General features: G+C 45.6%; 1 protein-coding gene across 2 annotated transcripts in view; it reads right to left on the bottom strand.

Annotated features, from left to right (window-relative positions):
- The window catches only part of LOC121591741, a 50,802-nt gene that overhangs the window by 2,278 nt on the left and 24,722 nt on the right, over positions 1 to 23,802 (bottom strand). For both annotated transcript variants that reach the window (XM_041912626.1, XM_041912625.1), the window contains exons 3-4: positions 2,371 to 2,489; positions 21 to 155 (exon numbers count right to left, since the gene is read on the bottom strand). In XM_041912626.1, coding sequence (XP_041768560.1) covers positions 21 to 155; positions 2,371 to 2,489 — 254 coding nt within the window. The remainder of the gene's footprint in view (positions 1 to 20; positions 156 to 2,370; positions 2,490 to 23,802) is intronic.

The raw sequence follows: 23,802 nt of genomic DNA, 5'->3' as shown, positions 1-23,802 counted from the left end.
AGGGAAGCGTGTGAACGTACCTGCATCAGTTCTGATTTGATTCCGCTTGGTATGGCCTGTGACTGTCGGTCTAGGAAGATGGATAGGCACCGGGCTATGATGGCTTCCTCGTACTTGCCCAGTGCTGATAGCGATTTGGCTCGGCAATAGTGAGCCTGCAAATGGAATGGAAAAGAAATAAAATTAGTGTACTGCTCTGCTGCTTTAATATGGATAGGGATATGTTTGTTTAGAGGTTATGGAATGAAGATATTGGAGGCCTAGAACAACAATCTAAATACAAATTTGTTTGTCCACTATCAAATTATGCTCTGATAGTGGTCCCTTTCATGGTTTAAGCTAGAAGAGCTGCAGCCTGGCTAAGAGAAAATACTAAATCAACTGACTTGTACTTTGCATATGCAATTGACAATTGCGATTTTTTCATATTGGATCTTGTTGGATATCATTCATATTGAAGAAAATCACAATGAGGCGTTTCATTGCTTTTGATACACTTTAAATTATTATTTCAATAATATTAAAAATATATTTGAGCAATTTATTCATTCACAGGTGTAAATACGATAAGGGTTTTTTCAAGCCTTTTGAAATTATTGAGTTTTTTTTGTGCTTTTTAATTTAAAATTAGTCATGAAGCTATAATAGTCATACGCTATTGAGGCTGAATGTATTACTCCCAACAAGATCACGTTTATTTAAGGTTACATTTGCATTCAACGGTGCTTTGTTTCTTCTCTTCACACTCCCCAACCACCGAGTAAATCTCATGAATGATCAATGAGTTTCCGACAAACGTGTTTCAGCGTTTTACCAGCCACCGACACATCAAGGACTTCGCCCCGGAGGTGATTCGAGCAATTTCAACCGCTCCGTCTACACATGTCTAGTGCAACGCATGCTATTGAACTCACATGTAGGACGAAAACCAAAAAAAAAATACAGCACAATCAAGAAGAAGAAAAAAAAGAACACCAAATGTCTATTCCATCTTCACCTCCGTATTCTCCGCAGACAAGATTCATTTGCACTTTTTCGTTTGCATCGCCCAACACCAGGCCGCGGGGTTCAGTTTCAGCACCCAGCGGCACACTTTTTAGCTGCACGTTTTTGATTTGCCGCCCCTAGCCTCGACAGGCGTAAGAGCTCACGTTTTCCTGTGGAAGCCATGTTCTTATGAGGGGTATAGGGAGGGTGCTGAGGTTGTATTTTGTTCAAACGGAATTTTCACCTCCCCGTGGCTCATTCGCCGTATGTTTGCTGGGATAACTGACTGACACGTAACACACACTAAGCGCTACAAAGTGATGCCAGTGTGTGTGTGTGTGTGTGTGTGTGTGTGTGTGTGTGTGTGTGTGTGTGTGTGTGTGTGTGTGTGTGTGTGTGTGTGTGTGTGTGTGTGTGTGTGTGTGTGTGTGTGTGTGTGTGTGTGTGTGTGTGTGTGTGTGTGTGTGTGTGTGTGTGTGTGTGTGTGTGTGTGTGTGTGTTTGTACGGGGTTTTGTGCATCGTCAAAATGTCAATTAAAACGTGCGCTTTGCTGGTATGGACATTAAAGTGTGAGTTTTACTATTTAGTATAGAATAGTTTAAACTCGTGGCAGCGATTTGAAGGAGTTTCAGAGCCGGCAAAAACAATTGAAATGGGAAAACAACATGCAGCTCATCGTCTCTAACGCTGACAGGATGGCTACGCAACATCAATATTAAATTACCGTTGCCCACGATTTTTAAGATTATGTCACACTCTCTTACAAACCACCGCCGGTCACTGAAAGCTGACCAGTCTGGCCGTGAGTAAGAATCCATAGTATAGCGCACCGAGCGCATCCAATCGTACGCCATGTGCCGGGGTTGGCACATGCTGCGAAAGATTTAGTAAATGACATATACATGCACACACACAGTCGTACAAAAACCATCCCCATGCGGCCGTTCCTCGTCCGTTCTGGCCAGAGACGGCTTCATAAAAACGTGCATTGAGGTTGGGTTGTTACGCTTGTTTTTTTTTTTGGCTGAGCGCTCCAGCAAACCACACGTCTGAGATGAGTTGAGAAGCGCACGAGCAAGAGAGTGAGAGAGAGAGAGGGAGAGAGAAAATAATGCAGTGTGGGTGGGTGTGCAGGTGTTGGTAAAATTTGGTTTCGATTTTCATTACATCACAGCCATTACGAGCGCTTGGAAGTGAGGTGGGAAGCGAGGGCGCGTTTTTCCATCTCGGAAAACGCGATACCATGGTCACGTTCTGAGTGTTGCTTAGCGGAACACCGGTGGAACGTGGGAGTAGGCCTTTCAGGGTGCCGCGTTATCGTGCCTGGCAGATGTGTGTGTGTATGAGTTGTTGATTCAGGGCAGGGGAGGAAGCTTTCTTACCTTGTGGGACGTGGGTAGACACTTGAGCGCACTGTCCGCATCGGCCAGCGCGCTTTGGTAGTGGTGCAACCGGTGCAGCACCTCCGACCGTAGCTGCAGTCCTTTGGCACTGTTGGGCACTGTGGAAGAGAAAGAAGAAGCATCGTGAATGAGTGTGGGATGGCAAACATACGCAACAAAGCTGTCAGTTGTAGGTAATTTTTGTTTAACATAGTTATTGATTAAGTTTCTCTTACGAGTAATGTTATGAAAGTATTATTTTGTAGAAAATTCGCAAGCAAATACGCTGTTTTTTGGAAATGAAGTCATATGTTTGAATTATTTTACTCCAGCTGTTAAGTCACCCGTCCCCTTCGTAACAACATAGTTATAAAACTTTTTACCGATCAATCCCGCCCGTTTAAATGATTGATGGCAAATTGCACACTTCTATTAACCCATCCTTGCTAATGTCTTGCTTTCCCCCCGTTCGAATACCCTTTGAACTGGTTCCTGGCGAAATGTTACACACACGGGGTCATATTTTTTCCCTCTGCCAACCCCCTTGTGACCACCACGAACAGCTTACCACCACGGTAGCCGTGCAGTTGTGAGTGCTACATTATCCCACTGCTAGCGAAACCATTAGCTGATACTTACTCGTAACCTCATCAATCCCATTCTCTCCGTCCTCCGCCGGAAGGCCATGGCGTCCGCCAACACTCCTCACAAGATCCTATTTCGCACTCCTCACACACGGTCCACACGGTCCCTTTCACATCGGTACGGTATCGATTTGCTGAACGCCGCACTCGCCGGGCAGCGAGGCCACCGTAGGTGTGTGTGTATGTAGGGTTTGCCACCTGTTGCTTCGCTTACACCGACAACGACGGTGACGGCAGCGGCGAAACTTATCCGATGGTCATCAATATTGATGGAGTTTTAATTGGACTTAGTGTAGTGTAGACCGCTTTACATGTCTGCGGGTTTGTAATGAAGCCCAGGCCACAGGCACTCTGGTAGGTGAGGCCACTGAGTTTGTGTGTGAGGCTAAATAGTCAGTAAATCTTGCCCGTTGAATGTTTCCCTTTGTTACCATAGCGTGGTTTTGAAGATTAAAAACACATTTAAAATTGTCATATTTGATTTCATAACGATCTCATGTGAAATTATGAAAATGAAGGATTTAAACTGTTACCTTATGTTTCGACAAATCACCACAAACAACCATTAACTTTAGTCACTTCTAAGAAAATCTCATCAAAAGTTACGGTCCCTTACACATAGCGATCACAAACAACAACACATCTTGCTTCACCCCAAAGTTACACTCGCTCGGGGCAAGTACAGGGAAAAACTCACGAGAGCAAAAGTTAAAAATGAAGATAAGAGAAAAAACTAAGCTATGGGCAAGTGGGTACGATGCGCAAGCAAATGGAAAACTTCCAGACAAGCGAAACGACACACCGGGAAGACTCAATCCGGTAAGCAGGGAGGCAGACAAATAAAAGAAAAAAAGAAACAAGTGACACGCGTGCACCGATAACCATGACATTGGCAGAAGGTTACCGTCGCGGTGAGGCGCTCGTTTCGCTTTCTGTGGCTGTGGCCGTGCAGGTTCGGCATCGGTATCTGCTCCTTAAATATGGAAAATGCGCTCTATGGCAATGGATCACGGACCAAGAGACAATCTTCTCCGCCTCTCTTTCGTTCGATGACGAACGTAAATAATCAACCCAGAATGACGGGACAAAATGGGGTTGAATGTTGGTGTGTATGTGTTTGTCGGCGGAAAAGCTAAATCCTTTTCACCACTCTTACGGGGCAGTAAAAGAGAGGCCACGCGAAGATGATACACACAGTGACAGTGGTAATCTATCGATAAGCTGCTACAGGTTGTCGTTGTTGTGGTGGTGGTGGTGATGAGCAAGCCTGCCATCGTTAGGAAGCTTCGTCCACAGAAAAACCCGATGAGTCACCGCGATGGGCGCGATGGATGAGGCGCCTTTTGTTGGGATAAGCAACAAGTTTGCGCTGGCCCTGGGTTTGCTTTGCGATGGTTGAATGAGCTGTCGATGGTCTAAATAGTCATTCTTGGTATATCATTATTGGATGGAGCTCAAGGTTGATGGGCGTGATTGGATCATTGTCATTGTGGATCATTTTGATAATGTTCTATGACGTTTGATTATCTTTACCTACTCATGAAGAATTGAATCTATATAATCTAGGTTAAAATGCTAAATTTGTTGAATCACATCCAAAGGATGAAACAAAAAGATCCAATAAACTCTACCATAGCTCACAAGAAAAGAGGTTCAAACAAAACCCGAAATTCTCCCAAAACCGTTGGCTTTATTTCGCCATTGTCGATTAGCGTGCATCGACCCCGGGACTGTGACCGATCACATCCACTCAGCGTCTCAACGTGTCGGATCTTGATCAAGAGTTGCGATTTCTGACACCTTTACTACAACGGGTTCTTCTCGCCCCAGCACAACGCGAGCTGATAAGACGCTTCACGCTTGAGTTCGATGGACCGGACTTTCTCAAAACCACTCGGACCCCTTTTCTCTTCCCTCTTTGCCCCTTAGGAACCCGCTATCGCCTTGCATCAATGAATCACCCACCCACTTTGCCACCATCCCACCGCTACCACCAGCTAGCCAACCATCAATCACCGCGATAGAGGTTTGCGACGTGCAACGGAGCACGCCCCATCACACCGTCGGGCTGATAATGGGCAAGGGCGATTTGTTTTCATTCTGGTGGATCCACGTCAACGGGGTGTAAGGTTTTCTGATTTCTAACTTTCCTGCTCTCGGTTGTTGTCTTAGCCGGGGGGTTTGAGCTGCTGCATGGGCTGAGAGAGCGTTACATATCAGGAGCGTCCACGATAACTATCAGCGGTCGCGGGTTGATGGAGCTGCCGGTTTTGTTGTCGTAGGTTAGGAACACCCGCCGAAGCAGACAGGGTCTCAAAGAGACAAGCGGTTTAGGAGTGAACTAGAAGATCTTGGGTTCGGTAAAACGTTTGCGATGTCCTATTCTGCAATATTGGAGTAAATTGAGTTTCTGAGGTATCATGCTTCTAGGAGTAATGTGCAGTACACTGGCAAGCTGAAGTAATTAATTAGCTATCAATGTGGAGATTGACTTTGAATGTGAGTCGAACTTAGGAATACGATTTTCCTTCTTTATTTTCATAATAAAAGTACCTAACAATGGTTGTCAAATGCGCCTTTGGGTCTCAACCTTCACCGCCGTACGCTCTGACGTCTTGAGTTAGGGAGAAATGGTTGTGTAAGGGCTACCGGAGCGAACAAAAACAAACATGTAACGCTATCGGCAAACCGACGAACGGTGTTTATTATAGCTGGTGGCGTACTTGCTTGGGACGCTGTTTAGCTTTCTGGCTTGTAAGCTGATAACGCGCAAGTATTACGCGCCGACAGTCCGACGTTACGCCCCGGTGTATGGCCTCTCGTTGGTCTGTGCTGTGCACCCGTAACATCGGTTTGTGTTTTGTTCTATCGTTGTGCGTTTTAAACCGATTACACTGAACGAAACATGCACAGCAAACGAAATGGAAAAGGCTTTTGTTTTGAGTAAAAAGCAGAGCGAAGTGGATTAGAGGCCATCTCACATTTAGCGGTTAAGCGTATCGAATGTTGCCTGGGCCGTTTTGAGCTCTTTGAGAAACCTGATTTATGCTTTAATGGTTGTTTAGGTTTTGAGTAAAAAAAGGCCCTTCCTCAGAGGTGTTTAACACATTGTTTTCACTCAACAATATTCTTCGTGCTTGATGTCTTTGTTTGAGTGACAACTATAACTGCTTTCACCTGTAACCGTTGTGTGCATTCTTGCGTGATATGTTAACAACATAAGTGTGAACGATCTATCTCTTATTAAACACTTTTCCTCGCATGAAGACGGAAACCTTCACAGCAACGCGTCGTTTCTTTGAAGTTCCGGAACACGAAACAAAGTCCTCATAGCTTATGCGCCTGCTTCCGGCGTAAGATCAATCCCAACCCACACGGCCTGCTTGCTGCTTAATAAATCAACCTTTGCGCGAGCAACAACCTTTTCGGGCTGGTTTACGGATGCCCCAGAAGTCCGTGACAAGCGGCCGGCCGTGTGAGTGTGTGGTGAATACGGAATGGAATTTCCGCTCTAAGCTCCATCCAGGAAGTGAGATAATTTATCGTCGCCCATGGTCCCGTGTGTTTCGGTGCAGCGACGTGCCATTCCCAAACACGAACAGAAAAGACGCTCGTGGTAATATGCAACCCACGATAACACCGCCCACAACGCTTCCCCCCAGGTGGGAGGCGGAAGGAAGTGAAGAAGTGAATCACTCAAAATTCCTTGCCCGTGCCCCGGGTATGTGGGTATGTCCATCGTTTCCATCCCGGCAGCCGGGGAAGGTGGGCAGCAATCGTCACGGAACGTAGCTCGTGGCTTCAAGGTGAAGGAAGCTGTCAGCACAAAGCATTCCTTTGCCCATTTCCGGCTCATCCGGATACTGGTACAGTCGTTTACCTCCCATTCCACCCTGGGGCGGGCTTTCCGAGAAAACCATGTCCGAGCGTTTGGTAAGAACGGCAAATGAGTCTTTCGGCAAATATTCTTTTTGTTTTGTGCGCCTTCACGGTGCTGCCCGCCCGGAAGGCAACGAGCGAGAACGTATCTTATGCTTCCTTGGAGACGCACCGCACCGGAGAAGCCCTGCACGTGGTCACAAATTGATGCTGGCAGATAAATAAAAAGCTAGTTCATGTACGGTACGTTACTTTCGCCGTCTCCGCCTTCGCCTCCTTTGGGTGCGCGCTGTCGATGAGCGGAAATTCAATTTCCTTCCAAAAACGAGACGGAAAGAAACCTGATTGCCCTGTCCCATGTCGGTACATGTGGGGTTTCCTTTGTCTTTCGGTTTGTGTTCGGTGCAAAATGATTATTTTTGGTATCCTTCGGTACATCGGTTTGTGGTGTGCTTGTGGCCCTGACTACAAGAATCCCCGCCACGACGAAGGTAGCTCGGTAGCTAAGGTGTGCAGGGAATTAATTTATAGCTAGAAAGGACTGCTCCCTCTCGGTGGTAAAGTACGGTGCTGTAGCGAAATCTCACCCTAAAGGCTGAAGTGAAATAAGAACACGAGACAAAATGAATCCGGATGTGTTAATCCTTGGAAGTGAATCCTGCAAAAGTACACGGAAATAAATCACTCAATCAAGCTGAGCTGGGATGGGTAGAAGGTGACTATGGGGAAGTAAACAGATATTAACCTTCTTTTCTGTGTAACGAGAGGAGCTGGAAGGAGCCATGATTGTATTAGCTGGGAAGGGCAATATATTTTACAGTGGAGGATTTTGTTCATTCAACTACTTCTGAGCTATCCAAGTGAGGTTGAATTTCATTTATTTATTTACGGAAACTATTCTGCAAATGCGATCGTACAAAAACACTCTTAAAACACAAGCAAGTTAGCGTTCTCACTGCTCCAAGTTGAAGTGTCATCATGTATCTTAGTGTCTGAAATGAGAAGATTTTTCAGACTTTTACAAAAAAAGCTACTAAACAAAACAGCAATCCTCATGATTGCAATGGTTACTGTGAAATAAAGTGTAAAGAAGCTGCTGAGCGCTATCCTGCAAGCCACACAATTAATGGTCTGAATTAACGCTCCATGTAGCACTGGGTGGAATAAATATAAATAAACTCATTCATTTACCGGCACAGCATACCATTGCAACAAAGTTGCTGTAAAATCTTTCGTATGAAAAATACGCTCACCCACAACCGGCGTATGCATGTTACTTCAATTTGCATAATCCATCCCACTTGCTGAATAATGAGTGCCATTAGAAGAGCTGTCCTTCAGCAAAATGTCACCTAACGCTCACTCAACACGCTCCCTTTTCTCTCGCTCGCTCGTGTTGAGGAACGAATTACCCTCCGCTGGATTCTTAAATCCAGTTTGTGCGATGTAACCATTGAAAGAATGAAAATGGAGACAACCAGCCCCTCTATACATTCCTTAGCCTAGACGCGTACCTTTTCAGTGAACCAGCGACAGCATAAATAAGCGACCCCTTGTGCTCAGAACGGAAAGGACATGTTGGTTGTTAATAACAAAAATACAGCCAGAAAACCAAAATCTCCCCTTTTCGTGAGGATGGACTGTTCTTTATCTGGCCGGGGCAGCAAATTGGTGTGTCAGATAGCAGCGAGCCGTACACTGCAATTTCGTGAGCAGAGTGAGCAAATCACACACCGCGAATGGGGTCACACCCGGTCAAAAACACACACACAGACACACGTAAACAAGTCATTCAACTCGTTGGGGTGAGAAATTTTTGTTTTGATAAACGAAAATAAACGTCCCCCTACCGACCTTGCTTGGCCTGGAACCGGACGGGCAATCGCCATTTCTTTGTTGTCTCGGGCATTGAGCCCTCCCCTTGCCCCTGCACGTTCTCACAATGCACTTGATAATCAGTATTATAAACGAATCAGCACTTACACATGCAACCACAACACTTGCTGTGGGGTGGGTTTCGCCTGATGACAGTGCGAAACCTCTGCCTCTGTATTCGTCAACTGAACGATTCGTCAAGTTGCCTTATTTTTTCACTCTATTTTACTCCGATAACCTCCGTTCGGTCTCTCCCATCCCACTTGGTGTACATTTCGTGCTGTCAGGTTCACAGAGCCAAGTAGTGCAGCAGGGAAGGTGTTTGAACCGGCAGGTCTGTAAACAAAACGGTTTCATGACAAGTGGAATAAAAGCACTGTTTCGCCATTGCTTTCTTTTGCAAATCGCAAGAAACACCAACCAACCTCGATCACGTCTCCTCGATGTTCTTTTTTCCTTTCCTTCCGTCTAGCGGTGTGGTTCGCTGTAACTGCGTTCTTTCTTCGTTTTGGTAAACGCCAGCGACTGACCTCAAAAAACGAGTCCATCTGTCAGTCAGGCCCGCGTCCGGGCTGTCCACTTGGAGCTCCCCAAACACACAAAGAACGGCGGTTTCGAACGTAACAGCAAAAAACCGCACACTCACAGGGAGCAATGGTGTACGTGACATTGGAGAGCTGATATTAAACAGAGCTGCTGCGGCGGGAGGGTTGTGGGCAGTAGCCATGGAACCAGACGTTCCCCAATTTTGAGTGTTATTTGTTGCTGCTATATACGTTCCTTCCTTCCCGTTTCGTTTCTTTGTCTGCTGAGCTGCGGCGTACTTGCCGTTGGTTTGCCGGTCGTCTTGACAGTGCGCACTGTTGCTGCAGTGGCGCGTGTGAACGATGGCAGCGTCTATTTCGGGTGTTGTATTTTCTTTGAAGTCGCGGGTGACACGCTTAATGGCGCTGAAAGTGAGCTAGATTCAGTGGTTTCACACCGGAGGGGTGTAAGCAAAATTTACATCAATTTCCAGCTGGTACAGACGTTGCTGGGTAAACCAAAATATGAATTAAATTGGTTGTGTTCATGACGCAAGGAAATGTCCAATTCATGTAAAAGAAATAAACATTTCCACATTTGTCACGCGTCTGCTCATCATCAAAGCAAAGCTGCACAAACACCAAATTACGTTGTACACTAATTAATTCAAACCTAATTTTCCACTACATAGCAACATGTACACACACACGCTCATTCTTTCTCGCATAGTTCTGTAATTGTTCACTTCAGAGACACTCTTTGTGCTGATTTTGACCGACTAATGTGTCGACTGTGCTCGCTCCGTCATGCTCAATCTCGACCGTGCACATCATCCGGGCACTGATTAAGTCCCGGAATTGCTTCATTCCGAACTCGCTCTAAAACTTCATCTGCGCTGATGAGGCTTTTGCGTTAAATTTCGCATTAGCATAATTATTCATTAGCAGCACCCCGTCCGGCAGCAGTGGCAGGGCAGCCGGGACACATGCGAATGTGCTGCCGGACCTTCCATCATAATGTCATCAGCGGCAGCGCTCATCGTTCATCCTGCCACAAAGCTCGTCTTCGCCCGAGCAGCCTTGCCAGCGTGTGCTATATATTTCCCAGCCACTTTAACCAGCATTGTGCTTCGATGTGTGTGTGTGTGTGTGTGTGTGTGTGTGTGTGTGTGTGTGTGTGTGTGTGTGTGTGTGTGTGTGTGTGTATGCTCGTTGCTGAGCTTGTCTCTACGGGTTGGGTGACCGAGTTTTCGGGAATGACTTTCTGCCCGATGCGTCCGTTTCGAATCCCACACAGCTACTGGATGTCCGAGAATCTGTATCATCTCCCCGAAAAACCCGCCACAGGCGCACTGGCTGGGGCTGGGAGTGGGTTAATGAAAATTTATTGCAAATTACGACGTCTTGAGTGCACCGGAACGTCCACAGTGAGTGTCCTCGGGCTGCGGATGTGGGTTGCTGAAAGGAAAAACAAAATCATCACTGCCTCACCGCACCCGTACACACGTACACAACACATCCGAAGCCGTTCAAAAGATAATGATGATTATGATGGAATGGATGGACACAGCAGATGAAGATTAGTTTAGTGAGTAATTGATATCAAAATGGACTTGGAACGAACCGGTGCACCGTGTCTGTGTTCTGTTCTGTCGTCCGGCGCCCTTTGGAGTGAGCGGAGCAGCTCTCCTTCCGATCAGAGTATTCATTTCATGTCTGAGATTAAATTACATGCACTGCATAATATTCGTTCCACCCAAAGGGTTGGCAATTGCACGGCTGGACGTTGAGTTAAGCTACGAATAATGTTGATAAATATTAAATTGATCCGAGAGAGCGCCCAAGCAGAGCGTGATGAAAATGTCAAATTCCGATATGCAACGGGCATGAAATGGAAAATAGTAATGGTTTGTTTGAGGGAAAATTTATGAACTTCATCAATGTCTGGCATTGCTATAACTTTAATAATGCATTTAAATTTTGATTCAAGGTACACGGAAAGCGAATAAAACACGCGAGCAGCAATTGCTAGGTATTAACGTATTTGAGTTGAATGTTTAACAATTCAACTGTAATGCTGCTTTCGTATAATCTCGAAATCATTTAATATACGCTAGAAGAGCTGGATTAAGCATTCAATGAAATTGCAAAATACCATTCCACTCCGACGTGTGTAATCGCTTCACCAACCCACTGTGTGCGGTGCGCTTTTCATGGAGGCGCCTAGTGCCGCTCCGCACACGTTGAAAGTACCGTGCGCCTCCATCAGCACGCGCCAATTTAATGAAGCCTTGCCCGCTGAAGGGTACATAAATTCGTTAGCAAAAACGGCTTAACAACGCTGGCTTTTCAAACGAAAGACAGAAAAAAGGCATACACATTCACGCTCAGATCGCACACACAACCATCCGAGGCTGGCTTAATTGCGATCGACTGACTAGGATGCCTACTTTAATTTGCATACAATTACGGCTCCACTCTTTTTTTTCCACCCCTTCTCCGGGCCGGGCTGTGCTCATCATAATCCAGCCAAAGACACAGGCAAGGCAGCAAATCCAGTGCGCTTATTCTAGATGCTATTTTTTTTTTTGCCTCTTGTGTGGCACCGGAATGTTTCTGTTTTTTTATTCTCGGCGTACCATTTTGTGTCATCACATTTTGCATTCACAATTAGGCACCAGCCCTGTTGTTTGGTTTTTATTACCGGTTTGTTTTCCGGCTTGTCTGCGTGTTTGCAGCGGGTTTTGGCGTTTCTCATTTTTATGTACGCTGTTCGTTTGCCGCTAGGCGTCAAAAAATATCGTTTGCTTGTTATGGTGTTTTGTAGGGAATAATCGGTTTTGTGTTTAGTTCTGGGGAAATTTGTGTAGTTATAGAACTGTTATTCCAATTGATTCAAGTGTTTTGTAGTTGTTGTTTAGCAGGAAATACAGATAAATTGTTCCCAGTAGAATCGATATCAGTTTGGTATCGGTTTGGCGTTTTTATGTAGATACATTACGTTGAATATATGTTGTTTGCTGCATACATTCAGACAACCTCTTATCCCCAAAACCTTTTTATACACAAATATTGATATTTCACGCTTCTCCAAGTTAGAAATACGGAATAATCCAATATAGAACTATTTTGCTAGGGCCTCTGCGAACGTACGGAGAATGCATTTAATGGCCCGATGTTGTCATTAAATATTCATAAAATGGAACAATCTCTGGTGAGACTGGCAAAAACTGGTCGAGTTTTTTTTTTAAATATTTAACTACAAACGTACCATCGATCGTGCAAAACTACACATCCACAACGAAATCCCAAAACTAGCTGACGGTGCTCGGTTTTTATGAGCGCTTCTGATTCTGTGCGGCGCGTGAAATTGAATTCATTTCACGCTCACAAAGCCCACCGCTGGCGACTGATTTCCCTTGCCTGCGTGCAGCAACTTGTTTCCAGGCCGTCACCAGACTGTTGAAGCGCATCGCCGCAATACCGCTCAAGCCTAAATTGCATTTTGCGATGCTATACGATCCCGTGGGTTCCGGGTGTGCGAGTTTTGCTTTCCACGCTTTTACCCGAAACTTTTACCCCTGCCGGAAATTGATGCGTATTGCATGGTGCAACACAGCTAGTGCAAAAAATGTACGCCACCTCAGTACAACAGGACAAGCTGGGCAGTAAAACTGCAAACAGATGCGAATGCGGATGATTCTGCAACGTGGTAGCAGTAGCAGCAGCAGCAGCAGCCATGTTAGCGATATTATTTAGTGCTCCGCTGAGACAAGGGGCTTAATATCCGAGCCAGACTCATAGTTTGGGAAACAAAAGCTTCGGCGCAATAAAAAAAGGAAGCCACGAGAGATTTATTTTTGCTGTTCAAACCGAAATTGCACGATACGGAACGGTTCATGCAAGGGAGTGCAAAGGAAAAGGAACAAAAAATAAATAAATTTTCATAATTTTCGCATTCTCTTTGAACCGTCAACGCCGGCCGCACAACGCCGTGGTGCGCTCTTTATTAATGTTGACGAATTGAGCTCTCCGCATATTGCGCTTTTGATCGGCCCGCCATTCCCATCACAAATCCTTTATAATGGCACACAATTAATTACCGAGCCTTCTCGCGGGTGCGCTGCAGGCACATGAGGAGTTGCACCACCTGCAGTAATAACATCGCCATCGACTCCGGTTAACCATTATTGCGTTAACTCGCTCGCGGCAATTAAATTTCCAATCACACCTGCCATCCGATCCATCTGGCAGCGTTCGCTCGGAAAAGCAAATAATTATTCATCTGCTCAATCCAGACGGAAAATAAAAATCAATTTCTGAAATGACATGTGTGTATAAGCAGGTGTGTGTATGTGTGTACGGCCGGTTTATATTTCCTCTTGCACTAATCATTCTGCCGGGTTTCCAAACGGGAGTAACAGCATTGTTCAGGACAGCCGGGCAAAACCAATGTTTGCATTAACCCGCATCCACACCGAGGAACTATAAATTCAAAGGTATTTATTTACACGGCTTTACATCGTTATTGTGGTGATGATTTATGACCGGTGCGGTTATTTAAATGCACACAACCATTGCACCATTGTCCTTGTTCACCCCCTCAGGGCGGAGCCGAGCGCTTTCCTTTCGAGGATTGAATTTCAAATGAGGCACACCGAAATGACCATTGTTTCGTAGCGGACTGGTACGTCCAACGTGCGAGGATTAAGTGGGACGAAAGATCGTTGTTTGATATGTAATTAAATTATCCGTATTTAATTTACGACGATGGCTGTATCTAGTGTGGCTTGTCCCGAACGAGTGCTTTTCAACGCCTGCATTTATGGCTTTAAAATAAAGGCCAAGGAAAGCGAGTATTCTTACTGCATTCTGTACCAAGATGCATTGCCTCTTGGAGCGGGATTTTCACATTCAAGCTTAATTTCTTGCTGCTCTGTAAAAGCTCAATTACTTCTCATCGGGCATAAATCTTTCCACACTGTCGTGTCCTTCCGGAAAGAAACAAAAGCCCTCAGCCCGGGAGTGCGTGAACTGGGACGTACAAAAACTGCATTTAATGGACAAAAGAAGAGTAAAAAGTAAGCACAATTGTAACGATTTTCGGTAGAAAACCTTGGACTCGTCCACATTCACACATACGTGGAAGAGCACTCTATGCGAGGCAATAATTCATTCAACATGACGTTTCCGGTTGTTTCCTCTTTGTTGCGTCTTGCACGGCTCGCACGGTTTCGGCACGGTTTCGGCACGGTTTTGCCGCTATGCCAGATGAGGAGTGGCGTTCTTCACGACTGCAGCATTTTTCCGAGCAGCTGGGTGGGGAAGAAAAACTACGTGCAGCTTTCGTATATTTATGGCTCACACGTTTTCATCGCGTGTGATGTCCACTGGGCGTGACTTTCTCGTTTGGCTGAGAAGTGGACCACGAGCACCAAGTTCCAACGCTCGCTTCCGTACACTGCTGGACCGGTACTTGGGTTTACTAAGGACTGGTGAATGCGTGTCCATACCATTCCAGGCCGCATGAAGGATGCAGCTAAAACAATTTCCGGACCAATGGAGTGATGTTTTAATTACGCTCCATAAAAATCGATTTTCATTCTGCAGAACAGGAGGCTTGCCTAAGGTCCCCGGTTTCGAGATGGACGATGAAGGGTTGAAATAATATTGCCCTATGCCTGTAGGCGGCGCATCACCTGGGATGCTAACAGCGAGCAACGTTTCGCACAGGGGGCTCAGCAAGGGACATTACATTTTCACGGACGAGCTGGACTTCCGTTACGTTACGCTTTTCAGTCCTTCGGCGCGGTCAAGCGTTATGCCTGGCAGCGGCTGCGTTATCGTTCGGTCAAGAGCGAACGTTGGAAGTTATTTACCCAACCCCGTAGATGGTATCGGTCCGCAGTGTCCATGCTTATGCAAATGAATGGCTGTTGCAACCGTTCCCATTACCATATCGATTATGGGACCGTCCGTGAGGCTTTTTGCTGGCCCATCGTTACAAAAAATAGGTGTAAAAGAGTATTTGGTACTATAGAGTTTAATACACATATTTCTATAGTGTAAAACAGATAAATTTATGATATTATTTCGCAAAATCATCACTGTAAGCACTTATTCCCATGAACCTATTATTGCTAGGCAAGAAAATAGATTGCCTATCCATCGGCACGAGATGGCTAAACTGACTGCCTCCACTTAACAATAGATGTTTGCCATTGTGGTACCGTTCCAGGAATGACCATGCCGGGTCGGTCGGTAGGTCGATCATTGGCAAAGGAAAAGGTCACCCCATCGACTACCGGGCGACACGAGTGTCCATTTATCATCCGATGATAGTGGGTCATGTTAGATTCCCTTTTCCTCTCTTATCCTGTTCTGTCTACTGCATTACCACCCTGCCAGGGAATACAATACTGCACCGCAGCAGCAACAGGATGCTCCAGCAACCAATCGAGCAGACCTCTATCAACCACGGGGAGAAACGCTGCGTGAGGTTATCTGCATTGCGCGATAAATAAAGAGCGTTGCTCTATTTATAACAAACGGCCTACCCTTCCCGGGCAACCAATTCTGCTTGTGGCTGCACGTACGTAAGCCAATTAGAAGGGAGTCGTTAAAAGCTGTCGATAAGGGCAAGATGTGCTTAAGAGTGCGTGTGTGGGAAGCTAAGCTATAATGCGTAGACAAAACATTTAAATGCCTAATTGAATTTGAGTCTCCGTCTCTGCCGGAAAGCGTACAGACATCACATGCAAATGGCTGTATCGATTAGAGCTGAGATTATGCAGTAATGAAATGAAGTTTACAATTTGAAATAACGTTGAGCGAAGATCCTAAGATGAATGGCAAAAGATAGTTTCTACACACTAGTAATAATCCAGCTTACTCATCCGAAACCTCATAGTGAAATGGAACTAAAACGTGCCTCCTGTAATCATTCCAGCCACATCCCATCAGCTAATAAAAATGAACCGCGGTGAAACCTGTTCCTAGAAAGCCATTTCCTTCCCGAACCTAACACCGAACCATTTCCTGTGACTGTGTGTAAGAAAAAATCCACTCAACGAAACCACAACGAGCAGCCATTGCGCTCTCAGTGGACTTAAAATTGCTTAATTATACAAAAGATTGCCGACCGTGCAAGAGATATACAGCATCTTGCCATGGCCGGACGCGATAAAGACCGGCTTCCTTCCCGAGGCCGACCAACATCACTCTCGGACCCGAAACGTCGTTTTGCCTCGAGTGTCAATTTTCTGTCGCTCAAGGTGAACCGCGCTGGACCACAAAATTGAACAACTTTTCAAACCGTCGTCCGTCGTCCGGTTCCGTCGTCCCATTCAGCCGACCCGCTTAACAACTCACCTGTAACGCGGGGGCGAAAAAGCGGCGGGGAAAAGAAAGAAAACACCCAAAAAAAGGTGTACACCATCGTTAGCATTCGACTGGAACTCCAAGGTAAAACTCCAAAACAAATCAACATTAATTTTGCAAAGCGTTCAGTTTTGTTTTTTTTTCGAAATTTGATCTTAAAGCACGAATAACAAGTGGGAACACGTACCCCAGGCCAGGTTGAAGAAGGACGAAATGTTAGTGGCTTTTTATTTTCACCTCACGAGGGCCACTGAACACCGAGCCAGCCGAAGTGGACCAGCAGCTTAAAAGCATTTCGTATCACTCTCAACCGGGGTTGAGAGCCTCCACTAACAAGCAATTTGCCATTTTGATCTTGGCTCTGCAGTTGCGTTTTGGGGGGTAGTGGCCGTACTTGATTAAATGGAGCACTGGGCATCATGCAAGGCGTACCGATCTAGACACGGTCGCCGCTCTCATCCTGCTGCCGTCACTTACAGCAAACGGTCGAAGTGGCCTGGCCGGGGAGGTAGTCATGAAGAATTGTGGAATGAAATAAGACATAAACTGAGCAGCAGCAGCAGTAGCGTAGAATTTCGTAAATTGAACACGCTGTTTCGTACAGCGTTTTCGTCTCGGCGAAAACGGCTACCAGCCGACCTGGGGTCGATCATTGACAGTACCGAAGCTCGTAAAGCTGAGAAAGCTTACCCATCGAAAAGAAGAAGTCAAGTTTGTTGGCATTTGGGGAACCACTAGCAATCAACGGTATCGCCCATTTCGCCAGTCTGAGTCTGTGCCAGAGGGACGATAGTCAGACAGCATCCGTAAGTAGTGGCATCCACCTTCGTCCAAACGTCGCAAGCCCGCATCCGTAATGGTGAATTCCTTCCATTTGTAGCACCATGCCCAAGCTGAAACGGTGCCCGGTGCTGGTGATTGTGTAGGAAAATTTACATTTTCCGTTTTCCCCCTTAATGTCATCCAAGTTTATTGGCAAACGATAGGACGGTGGGTAGGATAAGGAGCGATTGAGCATTTTTATCGCTTAATGGTACGTAAAATGTGTGAACCATGCATTGGATCTGGGCGATGCTATAAACATGAAGAACACTACGCCACGATATCATATTTTCGATTGGGCGACTATCGTTTAGATTTTTATTTTACCCTCAAGAGTGGTGGCTGCGAATCTGCGAATACTTGACCGGACGAATATGTTCATTTTGCTATTTTCGTTTATGAGTCGCTCAGCGTTGTCACGCCTTGTAAGAATGTGCTGTTTACGATGGACCGCATCCCAACCATAAAGCGCTAATCGAAGTGCCTGGGCCATCAGCTTATAAAGCCCAGATTACAGTGCTCGAGGAGTCAGTTTTGGGATTGTGGAAGTGCAAAAAAAGTGTGTGCTTAGCAACGCATGAAATACAGGGTTTTCCAGGGGTTCTCATAGTTGCGGGACACTTCTTTGACTTTTGGAAATTAACTTTATATGATGAAAATTGGACTCTTGGCCCCCCTCTTTTTGGACAGTCTGCATGGAAATTCCTATTAGATTTGTCCAGCAAGGGTCCTATAGAGTCCAATTCCCATTACATTAAGTTCATTTCACGCAACAAAATGTCAATAAAGTGTCCCACAGCCATGAGAACTCTTGGAAACCGCTGTAATGTATAATAAAATTAATGAAACAGATTTTCATTGGCGAAATTACTTTTTATCCTTCAAAAGCTGTACAAATAGCAAATCTGGCCCATCAACTGTTTCTGTGATCAATTAATTCAACGGCACATGATGTGTTTACATTGAAAGATGTAATACAAATCAATTAAATGCAAACGAATCTGCGCACCGCCATACGAGAGGTCAAGCGTTTCGATCAATCAAGAGTTTCCGTTTCAAGCGATTGGGGTGTACTAATTGTATTTACGTTTGCTGGTAGGACTGTTTACATGCACTAGGTGTACCTTTTCCTCGAGTAAATAATTGAATTTGCCTGCAAACCAGCAATATCAATAGGGTGGCGTTTATATACAACGATGGTTGAAGGAAATCTTACTACTGGCCTTATGGCTTTTAATGGTCGATCAGGGTGTTTGAAATGCATTTGTGGCGAAAAGATATACTTTTCAACTCATGCTGTAGGTGTTTACGCAATGCAGACTCAACCTTAGCTGCTTCTGGACTGACAGCTCACTGACAGCATCTCACTTGAAAATGCAACCCCAAAATTCCACTCACCATCATTCCTATTCGCAAGACCGCTCACGAGACTCACCTCACGAGCATGAACACATTCATTACGGTGAGTTCATTGTCTATTTAGGGGATGCTGTTGAGCGAACTAAAAGAGCAGAGAGCGAAAGGTCTCCTGTATGTGTGGCGTGAGTGGCGACACGTTTGAACATGTTTGAAACCGTGAAATAAACAATATGAAAAAGAATAAACATAACAAGCAAGCAAGTAACAATAATCTATACATACGACACACGAGCAAACCTCACACGCCACATGCCGTTGCAATGTCTGTGAGTGACGTTTTTTTTTTGCTTATTCTCTTTTCTTCACAGTGGTGTGGGTTGGAGGGGCAGCAGTAGACCGGGAATAATACAAGCACTCGACCCGAACACGCCGCCCTACCGCCCTCGCACGCCGGTAAGGGAATTGGCGCGGATCGTAGCAAGCGTGGTTCATTGCTCCCGCCGTTATTTCGAATGCCTGACGCGTGAAGTCACTTCCGCTCGGGAGAACCAGCGCTGCCTGCCAGACGTGGTGCCTGGTGCCGGTGCGGAAAAGTCCAACCTCATAAAGGTATTATTAACTGGTGTGATTTGAAAACGCGTTTTAGGCGCTTTGCTTTGGCGGTTGCTTTAACCACAACGCCCATACCGAGTTTGACATTGTGTCGCAGGAACACGCATTTGAGGTTTCGCTTTACACGTACAGTCTTGACATCAAGGCCAACCTACAGTTTAACGCAACATAGAACCGAGACAGGTGTTTCTTTGGCGAGCGTTTTCCACCGTGCAACGGAGGACACGCGTCTGTTTGCGCTGGCAAGAAGAAAACCGGCACACACGGATCGATGTCAAGCGTGAAGACGGAGCCGGCCGGGATCGGTTTGCACGATCCATCTGCGCCCTCTTCATCACTGACTGACAGCTGTCATCGTGTGTCGACGCTTCGTGACAGTCGCGTCCCGTCCCGCCCCGCGGTTAGTGTGCTAAGTGATGACGAATGTGAGAAAACGTGCTTCCGCCGTCCGAAAGTAAGGATGGAAATGTAAACTGGCACACTTGCTCTGGGCTGGTGTATGTTTAAGCATTTCTTGCAGCAAGCATTTATTATTGCAGATGAATCATGTTCCCTGTGAAGGGTATGATTCCGGCTCGTGATCATCGTTCTTGCTGATTCATGCACCAACCCGGAACATGCTTCTGGCACCCGAAATAAACTGTGAGACACACTGTTACCACTCTTGGGACACAGCACACGGCCCCCACAGTCGGACGGTTGCGGTCTCAGTGCGACTTCGGCCAGTTGTGCTCGGCTGTGCGCTAGAAAACGCTGCCGCGGGGAGTTTTTCTGTGATTATGTAACATATCTTTTGGTCGGTTTGGTGCGAACGGCAAGGTCTGACCCGAATCGAACAACGAGCACAGCAGAAAACGAACCCACCAGCAAGAGGCGGGTTTGCTCTCCCGCTTGCAAAAGTACGGCTTGGCTCGAGGGGCGATGCCGGAGGCAGGGAGGTCGTCGTGCTGAAATGGCCGGAATCGCGCAACCATGCGTTTCGTCGGGCCGGGTGCCGCGACCTTGAAAGTTAACTTTTATCACGTCCGATCGCACCCCTCCGCACCGATACGACATTTCTGCGTGAATTCGATGTGCGTGTGTGTGTGCGGCTGTGTGTTACAGTGTGTGTGTATGTAGATGTTCACATTAAATGATTTTATTCTGCTCACGCGTGCTGGTTCAGGGTTTGAGTTTCATCTTCATGGTTGGACGGGAGCGTTTGCTGATTCCGAAATGGCAAAGCGGAAAATGACACTGCAAGCACAAATAATTTGTTGCCTCCGTTCGGGAAGTATGTAACAAATAATGTTACAAACTGAGGACAATGTTTTGTTGTTCTGTTGCTTAAAAATAATAAGTGATTATTCTAGAATTATTGTACTTTAACATTGTAATAGAGTTTTGCTGGTATCATGTAACATTAATATTGGATAAATTAATACAGAAAACATTTCAAGAACTAACCAATTTTGTATCCAGAAGCTAAAGCAAAAAAACCTTTCAAATATCTCTCCATGTTAAGTGATGTGGTCTCAATGCGAGGCGTGGAGATTCTCTTCTCAAACATGCATAATAAATGTTAATTGAGTAGTAACAAATTATTAAACCCTCACGACATTGCGACTGCCTGTTGCGCCGCCACAATATCTGTTACAATTCTCACCGGTATTATTCGGAAAAATGTCGAACAAGTAATGAAAAGACATATCCTGAGCACAAAGCCAGCATGTGTTGCTACTGGGGAAGTGTTACAGCATGGAAATGCAGTTTAATTATTCATCACTGTGCAATGCATTTCACATTCGCTTGTCCATGGAGGTGGTTGTATTGTTGCAAATTGTTGAAATACGTTGTAGTGCAAAAACAGACGTTCAGCATGTTTGTGAAAAAAGAGAGTTTTGATGAAACTGAAGCTAAGACCAAACTAGCAAGAAACAAATTCGATCTAACCTCCAACTTGTTCTATTTATCTCCCACATCAGCAGAAAAAAACATAGCCAACAGCACGGGTTATGAGGTTGTTAAACTTATCGAGTAACTCCCACCCGCTCGAGGCCGTAAACTGCATTTAAGTGCAGATGGCACGAGGATATCACGGCTATTTGTAGCCTGCGCTTTGCCCTTGCCCGCTCAGCATTCGAACAGAAGTGTTAAAAACAAATAAACTGTTTACAACATCCGCCCGCATCCACTGCAGAGTGCATCCCGAGGCAGTCCCATTTATTGGCTGCAGGATAAATTGTTTTGCTGTCCAGCTGACCAGGGTCTGGGTCTGGGCGATCTACGATGTAAGTGAACCGGGGCATCATGATTACAGCCATGTTTTACACAAGCACACACAAATGGTTACCACTCCGCACACACACACACACACACACACACACACACACACACACACACACACGCAGTCGCACTCCCGAGCGGCTGCAAAACCACCAACCAGGGGCTTTGATAATGTTGTTACCAATGTTTACCAGCTGACGAATGGTGAACGGACAAAGCAAAAAAAAAAACATTGAGCAATGGAGATGGCATAGAGAAGCGCAGGAGAAGTAAAACCGAGCGAAAACCATCATCATTCGAATTGCCTTTCGTTTGCCGTTGCAGGCGGGAATGATACAAAAAAACATGGTTGTGTTTCGTTGCTTCGATGCCGCCTGGAGGATGCATTCAACGTTGGTGCATCGTAAAAAATGCACATAAATAGAGATCTTAGCAGAGGCAGCTCTTTGTAAGGCGCGTCTTACAAGCGGGCAGGAGGGGTAATGTAATTTTGCTGTACGGATGCTAATAAAGTTTTTTTCCCTTCCCCGATCGCCATAATCTCGGCTCAATCCGTTTTCGTAGCCAAAAGGGAGTTTTTGTTGTTGTCACTGGATGGAAATTTGTTTCATTCGCATTGCGCTCTCCCAATCATAGCAGTCAGCATGTCAGAACGAAATGCTTGATTGGATTGATTTTGTATTTGGACATTTTTCTCAGTGTTCGAAAAGGGTGGCCTTTTTTACTCTAGCAATCGGATTTTCTACTTTATACTTTCCACACCTTCTCATTTCACAGCCATGCCGAGTCACAAAGAGCTTCAGTCGGTTGAACTGAAACGCGATGTCAAAGTCACTATTCCCCTGGTGTTGGGGACAAGCTTTAGCACATTTGTCAGAGAAGTTATTTTTTACTGCGTTCGGTTTTGACGCTCCAAAAAAAAAACAGAAGCAAAGCCCGGACACAGTGCGCAGGTGAGCTTCATCAAAAATTCATTTTCCTGCACTCAGTGTGTGTGCGCGCGCTCTAGATGAGAATGCAATCAAAACTGTGTTGCAGAAGATTTTGTTTTTTTTTTTTTTTTTTTTTTCTAAACCCGTCGAAAGAAATGAGATATTGAACAGAGCGTGTTTTCAACATCCTGGCCATGAGATGCAAACGTACAGCTCCGGAGGCGGCTGGGATTAAAAAGGATGCACCAGCTGACAAATCGAACAGAGTACAGAACAGCACAGCAACGTACGATCGTATGATTGCACCAAGCCCAACACTCCTGCTGCAGTTCGACATTCGATTAGCTTGCTGAGAGTGTGCGAAGTGCAGAATGCTCTCTAGCATAGTTTCGAAAGCAGAACATAAAATTGCCCCCTTTTACCAACCGAGCTGCTGTGAAAATCTGTCAACAGCGAACTGGTGCCGGAGGAGTTTGACAGGGACGGAAGGGAGTTACCTATCGCTGGCATGTTAATTTTTCACCCAGTTCTTTTGCGAGCGATGACAGGAGTGGACTTTTCAACTGCCAACTACTCCTCCGGGATGGCCGATAAAGCTAAACGAGCGTAGGGATGGTTTTGACAGCAAAATTTCGAGCACCGGTTGGGAGTTGCTAGACGGAGAGCGCAAAAGTGAAGCGGAGATTAAATGGAAAGCAAAGTGTGAATTTTTTTTGTTTGTTCAAAGAGCAGCTTTGTCCAATTTTATGCTAGATTTCAAGCAATTTATTTTACAATTCCTTTAGTGTTGTGCATCATACCCATAATATGTTTAATATTTTCATATATAAATTGAGATGCTTTATTATGCAACTAGTATTATGGTAACTCCCCCTAACCGTTACGTTCTATATTGTACGCGTTACGGCCGGCGACTCCGTCCAGCTAACACCAGTGACTATCAATTAGTGCGAAAAAAAGCTCCCCCTCCGCCGCTTCACGCTTACTTCACGCACAACGCATTGAAACGCCGAGGGTTAAGTAATGGCAAGGTGAATGTGACCGACTCTTACCAATGCCCGTGTATGTGTGTGTGTGTGTGTGTGTGTGTGTGTGTGTGTGTGTGTGTGTGTGCGTTACGCTAGCTCTGCACTGTTGCAA

This window comes from Anopheles merus, chromosome 2L (assembly GCF_017562075.2).
Source record: "Anopheles merus strain MAF chromosome 2L, AmerM5.1, whole genome shotgun sequence".
Taxonomy (NCBI): Eukaryota; Metazoa; Arthropoda; class Insecta; order Diptera; family Culicidae; genus Anopheles; species Anopheles merus.
Note: the sequence above shows the minus strand (reverse complement) of the source record. Positions and strands in the feature narration are given on the sequence as shown.